Here is a 10,650-nt window from a genome sequence, read left to right as displayed (position 1 = left end):
GACTTTCATGGTTTATGTTTTCCCTTTCGACAGTCGTAGACGAGTTGATTCACGTCTCCCTACTGAACTATACACACATTTTCATGTTATTTTGAACGAATTTTGGCATAATTTTCATGCACGGTCGACCATGGAAATTTCTATTGACCAGAAGCTTCATCTCGCTATTTCACACGACTTCCGTATTGTACATTTTCTTATTCGACGATAGTAGACAAAGATAGTGGTGGAGCTAGCAAGGGATAATTGAGGGGGGAATGGTGATGTATAAGTTTCTGTAGGGGCCAAACAATGTATTTCTCACCCAACCCGTGCAACAATACACATAGCTCCGCCGGGGGGGGGGGGGGGGGGGGGGGGGGGGGGGGGCGCATGGCCCGTGCAACAATACCCATAGTCCATAGCTACGCCAGCCGATAAAGTTTCTTAAGTGCGTTAGCGTAAGGTAAGTTCGATGGTAGTAAACCAAACAGCCATGCATGTGTTTCTTCTAATCTAGACTGGGATAGGGGAATGATGGAAGCAAGCCCACTAAGTGCAGTATCATGCATTTTGCCTGTATTGCCTTCACCAGACTCTATTGCCTCCAGCAGACTCTATTCAGCTACAAATGCAGGTAGGCCAAAAATGACGCAGGTAGCCAAACACGCCCCAACAAATCAAACTTATTCGAGAAACAAGGTGACTCACATGCCAGCCATCAAAATTTAGGTGACTCAAGTAAAATAATCTTTATCCATTTCCTCTACCAGAATTTCCTCCACAATTTCCCAAGCATGAGTAAATTCATCCAACTCAAGGAAACGTTTATTACACAACATATGTGAATCCGTGGATTCAAACTTGTGCACATACATCTATAAATTTCGGATATATATCGAGTAATCCTCCTTCCAGTTATACAAGGACACTTATAGATATTTATTACCAGATATTCCTACTACGTATTTTTATAGGACATTTATATTTTATTGGTTTGGTATTTGCATCAGTTCCTATTACTCTCTCCCTCCTATCTATATTACTTGTCACTCAAATAAATATATCTATATATATAACTAAACTTATTTCAGTGCTAGATACATCTGTTTGAACGACAAGCAATACGGATCGGAGTGTAATTAAAGTTTATTTATGTTCTATAGGGCATGTTTCTTAGTAACACCGAGAGGGATACCTACTTCCCTGGTCTTCTCCTGGACAAGCTCCCATGCGTCCCGGACATGGCGCATCTCCGTCATGGCCCCGCCCACAGCCATGCGGATAACGAACTTGTTATCCACGATAAAGTGCGTCATGAAGGCCCGGCCACTAGAGTTTATGGCCATGAGTACCTTGCGGCTCAAGGCCTCCGCGGCATCGTCACCCTTGTGCCTTGGGCGGAGGCGGAAGGTGACGAGGGAGAATCTCCTCGGCACCACCACCTCGAACCTCTCGTCGCCCTCCAGCTGCTGCTCAAACCACCTGGCCATGTCGACGTGCCTCCGTATGTATGCCCGCATGCCCACCGCGCCGTAGCGGCGCAAGACCACCCACAGCTTCATGGCGCGGAAAGGGCGTGACAGTGCCATCTGCCAGTCCTTGTAGTCGACCACCTCTGTTGCACTTTTCTCGGTGACATTATTGAGATATTCTGGATTGCTAGACAGTGCGGAGGTTAGCGCGGCTGGGCTCGCCACCCAGAGACAACAACAGTCCATGTTGGTGAGGAACCATTTGTGCGGGTTCATGCTCACAGAGTCCGCGAACTCAATGCCATCAAAGCAGTCCTTGAACTCGGGGCAGATCAACGCGCTACCGCCGTATGCGGCATCAACATGTAGCCACATGCGGTAACATCGCGCCACCTCCCCGAGGTCGCGCACCGAATCAACCGCGCCGAGCCCAGTCGTGCCGACGGTGGCGCACAGGTACAGCGGCACAAGGCCGCTGGCAATGTCGGCTTCCACCGCGTCGCGGACACCATCACCGGTGAGGCCGTAGCCCGATGCCACCGATGTTGGAATGACACGGAAGTTGGATGGCGGGATCCCCACGATCCTCGCACCCTTCTGAAAGGTGGAGTGGCTCTGGTCCGAGGCATAGACCACCAGCCTCAGGATGCCCTCATGGCCATCGAGCCTGCTCAACGCGCGATCGCGCGCAGCCGCCAGCGTGCACACCACGGCCTCGCAGGTGCTCCCGTGTAGCACGCCGCCGCCGCCACCAGAGAAGAGGAAGCGTTCGGGGAGGCCCACCAGCTTTGCCATCCAGTCCACCACGATGCCCTCGAGCTCGGTCGCGGCCGGCGAGGCAGCCCACGTGAACGGGACAACGTTGAGCCCGGCGGAGAGCATCTCGCCGGCGAACCCGGCCGTGCTCGCATTGCCGGGGTAGTACGCGAAGAAGTTGGGGCTCTGCCAGTGTGTCAGCCCCGGAACGATGTGCCGCTGCACGTCCTCCAGTATCGCGTCCATCGGCTCGCCGTTCTTGGGCGCTGCCTTTGGAAGAAGCGCACGGAGGCGCCCTGGCTCCACGTCGGACCGGACAGGGTACCTCTCGACGTTGCGGTAGTAGCCGTCGAGGAAGTCCACCACCTCGCGCGACTCCGCAGCAAATGTCTCGGGGTCCAGTGGCAACAGAGCCTCAGGTGCTACGCTCCCCATCGCTACGGCCAAGAACGGATGGATGGTGTGCTAAAGGACACTAAAGATCCGTCGCAATAGGTTCACAGCAGGAGTGTATATATAGTCGTACGTGTCACTATTCTCTCAACTGCCAAGGCTCGCCGTACGTGTGCACCGTGGGCACCCACGTACAAATTTGTTTTTGCACCACAGAAGCCTATGACTATTTCTTCTCAATAATCCTAGACCTACGAACAGGTACGAACGTTTTTACGTAAAGTTCCAACTAACTCCCCCCCCCCCCCCCCCCCCCCCACAACTGCCATGATGTTCATTACGTTAATTACGTTGCTATTATTATGTAGGTGTAGCATTACTCATTTCTTCTTGCCCGTACATTATTTTCATTCCGGAAAACAGCTAATGATTAGTGGATTAGCCCAAAAAGAAAAGGCAAATTGCGCACACGAAGAATTTGTGAACCGAACGATTCAGCGATAATGCACCCATCATGCCACAATCAAGAGCTGGTATTAATTATAGGATCCTTTTGAAAGTTAAGTACCACCAAAGTATTGAAATCTTATTGGTGAGATGGCACTTTTGGTAGCAATATATAACAGTTATTTAATCAACACAAACAATATGGGCAGAAAGATGCCTAAGACTGGACGTTTATTGCTGATACAGTCGGTTCTCTGCGCGATCCCCTTACACGCAATGCTTGCCCTTGACTTGCCGCAAAAAACACTTGCTTCGATGAACAAGATTTGTCGTGGATTTTTATGGCGTGCCGAGGTGCAGGCTGCTGGAGAACATTGCATAGTCGCCGGGGAACAAGCGTGCTCGCCAAAGTGGGCCGGAGGGCTGGGCCTTCCTAATCTAATAAAGTGGCTGAATATCGCGATGTAGGCTCGCTGGATGTGGCTGCTGAAATCACAAGGCCATGGGCTGAGTTCCAAATAAGGGTGCCGGAGGCATCAACAAAACTATTCAGATCGGCAACTAGATCGGTACTTGGCAATGGGCAGAACACCCTCTTTTGGGAGGATAAATGGTTGGATGGATACCGAGTGGCCGATCTGGCGCCGGCCATCTATGCTCGGGTGAGCACCAGGGTGCGCTCCTCCTGCACAGTAGCCCAGGCCATGTATGATGCTACTTGGGCAAGAGAGATTGGACCTGAAATGACTGAACCCATCCTGAATGAGTACCACACATTGTGGGCGTGGACCGCCAGAGTAGAACTGGACCATTTTAAGCAAGATGAAGTGAGCTGGGCCTGGGAGACAAGCGGTTCTTTCTCGATGAGGACTGCCTACGCCGCAAAGTTCTGGGGAAGAGAGGTAACCCCAACAGCGGAATTCACATGGAGATCCAAAGCGCCGCTACACTGCCGTTTCTTCGCCTGCTAGCCATTCAAAATAGATGTTGGACCTCTGATCGTCTAGTACGACGTGGGCTGGACCATCAGGAGCGATGCCCACTGTGCAGCAGGAGGAGGAAAGCATAAGCCACCTACTACTTCACCGCATGTTTGCACATGAGGTTTGGACTGCGATACTCCACTCTTTGGGCAAGCTGGATTGGATGCCAACGTCAAATCAAAGCTTCCCGGAGTGGTGTGCAGGCAGGGGCACAAGCGGGCAATACAAGAGGACGACTAATGCTCTGATCATTCTAGTCATGTGGGAGATTTGGAAGCACCGCAACGCAATTATCTTTGAGGGAGCCACACCATGTAAGAACTCTGTCATTCTCAGGATCAGTCAGGAGGGTCGCATGTGGAAGCAGGCAGGACTTCTCAAAGGGGAGCTTATTACGTTCTTTAGCGATGTGGAAGGGTGGGTTACCGCGGCAAGTTAGCATGAGTAGATGAGTGGATGTGGTGGTAGTGTTCATGTAATTATAAGCTTGTAACACTGCCGTCGAGGGGCTCTTTACCCTATCCTCTTCTTTATTATATAGTACGCACACTCGTGTGTATTCAAGAAAATATGGGCTGAAGTAGCCGCTATTTAATTTAGAACATTTCTTCTATGTCATTGTAGATGTTTTACATGGCAATCACTTTTAAAATATATAATCGACAATCTTCTATCTCACTGTAAGAACAGCCGCCGATGATTTCGGGAGCATCTGAGCTCGGGCGGCTCCTCAAACCCTAGCCGCCAGGAGAGGGTGGGGCGGGATCTCCTCGTGCGAGACGGTGTGGCCGCGATCTGGTCCAAGGTGGCATGACGGCGTGCTCCGGGCGGCTGCTTTGGGCGGCGGCGTGGCTGCCTAGTGGCGAGACGGCGGGGCCGTGGAGGTCTGAGCGGCGGCCAGATCAGGTCGGGTGCATGTTTGCGTCTCCTGGTCTCTCCTGGCCTGGATCCTAGGGCAGAGACCCTGGAAAGTGGTAGTGGATGAAGCTCAGGCGACCCGCGGCGACATGGCATGGTGATGTCCCTGACCTAGGCGGAATTCCGCTGGTGATGGTGGCTTTGGCTCCTGATTAGATCGGATCAATGACAGTGACGAGCACACACGGGATCCTTCCCGGCGGCTCTCGCGGTTTGGCGAGGTGGGGTGGCAGCTGGATCTAGGAGGCTAGATCTGGGGTTTGAAGGTGGCCTGGCCGATGCGCAAGATGTCGGATGGATGCTCATGGGACATGATCTGGGTGAAAACCTTGTCTACCGCCGGTGGCCGGAGCAGGTGATGGTGACGCCCTTGGCATTATCCTTCTCGGAGGCATCATCAAAGTAAAATCCCCGCGTCCTTCCACTACCTCTAGGGGAAACCCTTGATCCTTCGATCAGATGATGGCGACACTCAGGTGTCATTCCTCCCGTGGGGGCGTCATTCTTAGACATGTGCATTGGCTTGAGGGACCAGTGGATGGTCCCAGCGGTGAAGCAGCGTTCCATGTGACGCATCCACGACCGTAGAGTCTCAGCGGGATGGCGCAACAGTGTCTCGGCGACGGATGTGTGATGATGGACGCGTGTAGGGAGGTGGCATTGTCTGGCACTTTGGTGGCGTCGGCGGTAGCACTACTAGAAAAAGGGCTATAGATGGGATTGACACTAATGGCGCACCAGATATACTAATGGCGCACCACCTTCTGATACGCCATTAGAGTTGAAACTACTAATGGCGCACCTGGCCCAGGGTGCGCCATTAGTATCATTTTTTTTTTCTAACTAGTGCGCCTGTCCAAACATACTAATGGCGCATCCAGACACAGTGCGCCATTACTAGTTGTAACTAGTAATGGCGCACCTGCTGGAAAGTGCGCCACTAATGTTGTTTTTTCTATTATATTTTTTATTCCCTTTTTTGCAAAACTACTAATGGCACACTTTTCCACCGTGCGCCATTACTAGTTAAAACTAGTAATGGCGCACCGGTAAAAGATGCGCCATTGCTATCTATAGGTATGGCGCACCCCTACCAGTGCGCCATTGCTATCACCCCTTATCCCCTCCCTCTAGTCACGTTGTCTCCCCTCCCCTTCCTCCTGACACACCAACCCACCTCCCTCGACTTCGATCTAGATCGGGAAGCCCCGGCCGCCCGCCTCTTCCTCTCCCTCCCAACCACGGCGAGCCCCCTTCCCCTTCCCTCACACCAGATCCAGGGCATGGAGCCGTGGTGAGCTCCTTCCCCAACCCTCCTTCGGCGTGGGCGTTGCTCCGGGGTGTGGAGGCCGCCGAGCTGCAGGAGGAGGAGCTCCCCGCCACCCCAAGGCCCCAGATCCAGACGCCACGTTCATAGCCGGGCTTCCAGATCCTCGTCATTGTTGAGCTGGCCCATGATCGATGAACGGCGGCGGATCCGGCGGCAAGGCCAAGGTGCCGCAGGCGATGGCGCCGGTGGAGGGTGGTTTCTTCTCCACGTCCACACGCCGGGAGAGGAAGCAGCCTCCGCGTTGTTCTGCACCAAGTTCGGCAACGGGGGACGCGCGGCCGTCCTCCTCCTCCTCTGCATCCATGGCGCTCATCCCGGAAGGTACTGCGCCTCTCCCGCATTAATCCTGCTTCTGAATCGGTCTGCACAGCTGATTTTTGCCTATTGCTCTGTTTGCCTGCAGGGGAGGTACCGCTGGAGCTCTAAGGCGGCCTTAAACACCACCGATCTGGTCGGAGGTTGGGCAGATAAGGCCCTGCGTCTCCTGCTCCTTCCCATGTACGTGTTCATCCCAGTCTCTGACTCTCTGTCCAGACTTAACTACGCAGCGGCTACCTAGTATGGATATGATTACGAGCTTGCCGGATTGGATTATGTAGCCTACCTCAATGCTTAATTAGTCTGGCGGTTTGTTGCACGCATACATGCATGCATCATGGTAGAGAATTGAAATCACTAGCTCTAGCTACTTCGTGGTTGAATGGTTTGCATTGCAGTGTACGATCAAATTCTGTACATCTAACATTTGATGAACTAGATGCAGCTTGCTTTTGATTCAGATGATTTATATCTGTGTATGATGCGTCAAAAAATATCTCTGTACGAGTCCTGTGCAGGTCATCGTTGGAGGAGAGGATAATGGTGAAGCAGCAGAAGATGATGGTGCCCGACCATGGCGAGCGAGGAAGCCCCAAGATTGATAGGTGGCTCCCTCCTGTTGTAAGTTCAGATGTCGCACATCCTGTATGTTGTGCAAATCGGAGAGATCCAGAATGCTTTTCTCATGTATTTTTGTTATCTCAGGTATGGATTTGGGGTGTATTTCAAGCAGGTAATAACCTACTCTGATGCCGCTCTAAGAGAAAAGTGTGCCACCCCTATCCTCAAGCAGGTAATAATTAATCATTTATGAGCTGATGGACAACAATTACTCTATTCTTCCACCACTGCATCACTCGATCAAATGTCATCATGTATCAATGATGTGAATATGTGAAAAAACCGTTTGTGCTCTGTTTTCTTATTTGGATGAAAACCAGGCAGTGTAGTTATTTTTTATAGTTTATACACATACTGCACTGTTAATTAAAGGTTGCAACCTCACTGTCACGCTAATGGACGCAAAAAAGAAGAGTGGTAGTACTATCAATGGTTCAGTCAGCGCCTCAACAGCGTCTGCACTACTTCTGATATTGTTTTTCAGTAGCTTTTTTCTGCACCTTTTTCTTTCAGTTCTTAGTGCTGCTGCCCCATGAACACATTTTTTAATTTGACTGTACAGTCAAATGAAGCCTTTGTTAAGTATACACTCCAAAATTCAGTTAACAGTAACCTAACTGAATTTTCTGTTTCTGAATTTATAAACTCACTTTATATTCAGTTTATAAATTAACAGTAGCTTCAAAATTAAGTATCATTCGCATGGATCAACTGTTATTTTATTTTGTGGAGGATAAAGTTCAGATCATGAATAATGGCATTACAAGTGAACTTCGCACAATTACACATGTCCCGAACCTCATACAATCTGACACTAGCAAGTCTTCATTGGCATGCAAGTACTACTTTTACATTGTCATGACAGGAACAATTAATTTGACATGTATCATTGGTACTGCTAAAACATTTCGGTCATGTTTCAACAAATTTGGTGAAGACCACTTCATATGTATTTTGCATATATGAATAATCTCCTGTTGCTTTCTAATTAAGATGTTAGTTCTTTCAGTTCTAGCCCTCCTATCTTTAATTCCTGGCTGCTGGACTACCTGCGGGACAGCGAGTTCATCTGCGGCAGCTATCGCTGTGAGCAGTCCTTCTGCGATGCGCTCCGCGGCGTCTTCGCCGGGCACAACGAGATCCTTAACGTCTGGAAGTAAGTCGCCGGCCATCTGTTTCCTGATGAATTTTCTTTCTAGCTCAGTGTGATCGGATCTGACTAGTACGTTCAGATTTGCTTTTGTTTTATTTTCAAATAGTACTAGTAGTCTATATTCCAGCTATGCGACTACCTGTAGCCACTTGAACCGATGAGAATTCTTCAAGCCTACCTATAGCCACTTGAACAGATGTCTATCTCAGATCTGCTCATCTAAAAAATCCAAGTGGAGCAGTATACTGGTAGTATAGTATAATAATATTATCAAAAGGTAAATGCCCTGATTATTTAGCTCTGTCAGATAAATACTCGTCGAAAGTGGGCTCCTATCAAAATTCATTTCCATTATAATCTTACTCATACAATATTCACACCATGTAATTCTGGAAATATATGCTCATATCTAGTTCTGCATAAAAAATGACAGTATTGACATGTTATAAATAGTTTGTTTGTCTTTCTGTTTATTTTGTTACATTTTTCAGGGATAAAGTGAAGAAAAAGAAGAAAAGATTACTAGAAGATTAGTTTTAGGATTTTCTTTTATTTCCTTGCAATTTTCCTTTTATTGGAAACTTGTAAAGACATTGTAATATTCTTACTATAATAAAAATTATGATTCTATTTCATTTTTTGTTTTAAATTATTTTTCCTTATAGGTTGTTTTCTGTAAATTTAGATTTTTTTTGTTTTCCAAATACATTACTAGTGGCGCATTTAAGCCCTTATTAGTGGCGCATCTTCCTTTATTACTAGTGGCGCACCTATAAGGTTATTAGTGGCGCACCTGAAGGGAATACCAGTGGAGCACCGAATTGTATACTAATGGCGCACCACATGGTGCGCCATTAGTATCTGGTATACTAATGGCGCACCTGTGATGCGCCATTAGTAAAAAATACTAATGGCGTGGTACTAGTGGCGCACCAGTAGTGCACCATTAGTAGGCAAAACTGGTGCGCCATTAGTAGGCCTTTTTCTAGTAGTGTAGGCCTGGCAAGGTCGATGCGCTAGTACCTATTCTGAAGATGTATCGGTAGAAGATGGTGCGGCGGCAGCCTCTAAGAGTGTGTCGAGCTTGCGTGGGCCCCAGACCCAGCAATGCGGCTTGGTTGTGGCCTCTGGCTTTAGATGCTAGGCTTTGGTGCGTGGTCAGTTTGGTATTCGGCCTGGACAATAGGCACCCCTTCATCAAGTGGATATGAGTAGCAACAGATGTTGTCAAGATGGTGGCTTCGGACTTACTGATGTATTACTTTGTAAAGTCTTTGTGAATAATTAATAAAAATAGCTGCATCCATCAAGCCGGGGGTCATCCTCCTTTTAGAAAAAAGTTAACTACTTCGTATTGTATTTTATTTAGTGGAGACGTCACAACACATGAATACATACCATACGAACGCACATTTACTTACACAATTTTGGGTAGGTGTTCTATTTATGAACCAGCTCCTACTCACAGGATATCACTTTTGTAGATCACAAGATATCTCATTGGGCATACCATCCACACCTTTGCAAGGTTTTAAAACTATTGCAGGAGATTCACTAGATACCATCCACAGCTTCGCAAGGTTTTAAAACTATTGCGGGAGATAAAAAAAGTTGGCAAAAGCAATTGCCAATAGCGCTGTAACATCATCGTGAAAACATAAATAAATGTGCATATAAGAAAAGACTTATAAGGCAGTACCATAACACAGAAAAAATATATGTTGAAATGAGTACCATAACACAATTTTTCTGGCAAGTACTTGACCACTAACAAACATAGGTGCTTGAACGTTGAATGGTGTTTTAACATCATCATGAATAAATTAATAAATATGAATATAAGAAAAGACTTATAAAGCAGTAGCATAACACCGAAAAAATATATGTTGAAATGAGTAACCATAACACAATTTTTCTGGCAAGTACTTGCACACTAACAAACATAGATGCTAGAACTTTGAAAACTAGCACGGTAAACCGCACATTTGCACAAGTTGACCACATTTTTTAGAAATATATCTATTAAAGTGTATCGGGATCTAGCTACGGAGAAATAACAAAAGACCAAAAGCAGTGATACTTTTCACATTGATCATTCATTTGTTCCTCATTCATCGGTCTATATCTTCACGGAATACTGTTCATGAGAGATTTCTCACCCCACTATAGGTGGTAGTATTTTTCAATGGGTATAATTTCATGACTAATGCCTTCATATGGTTCCACTTCCACACTATATTATCCTATTCTTGTTTTCTATGCCGCTTGATTATCAAC

General features: G+C 47.7%; 1 protein-coding gene and 1 long non-coding RNA gene across 2 annotated transcripts; one reads left to right on the top strand and one right to left on the bottom strand.

Annotated features, from left to right (window-relative positions):
• Window positions 1-935: 935 nt before the first annotated feature.
• On the bottom strand, window positions 936-2,678 carry LOC109748394 (tyrosine decarboxylase 1-like). Its single transcript, XM_020307425.3, has one exon. The coding sequence runs from the start codon at window positions 2,643-2,645 to the stop codon at window positions 1,140-1,142; it is 1,506 nt and encodes a 501-aa protein (XP_020163014.1). The 5' UTR covers window positions 2,646-2,678; the 3' UTR covers window positions 936-1,139.
• A 3,379-nt stretch (window positions 2,679-6,057) lies between these two features.
• LOC109748395 (uncharacterized) lies at window positions 6,058-9,008 on the top strand. The gene is made up of 6 exons (XR_002229333.4): window positions 6,058-6,602; window positions 6,685-6,779; window positions 7,118-7,220; window positions 7,305-7,392; window positions 8,230-8,376; window positions 8,865-9,008. It is a non-coding gene; the product is annotated as an uncharacterized lncRNA (long non-coding RNA).
• Window positions 9,009-10,650: the final 1,642 nt, after the last annotated feature.

Source organism: Aegilops tauschii, chromosome 6, assembly GCF_002575655.3.
Source record: "Aegilops tauschii subsp. strangulata cultivar AL8/78 chromosome 6, Aet v6.0, whole genome shotgun sequence".
NCBI lineage: Eukaryota > Viridiplantae > Streptophyta > Magnoliopsida > Poales > Poaceae > Aegilops > Aegilops tauschii.
The sequence above is the reverse complement of the archived record's forward strand: the minus strand, read 5'-3'. Positions and strand labels throughout refer to the sequence as shown.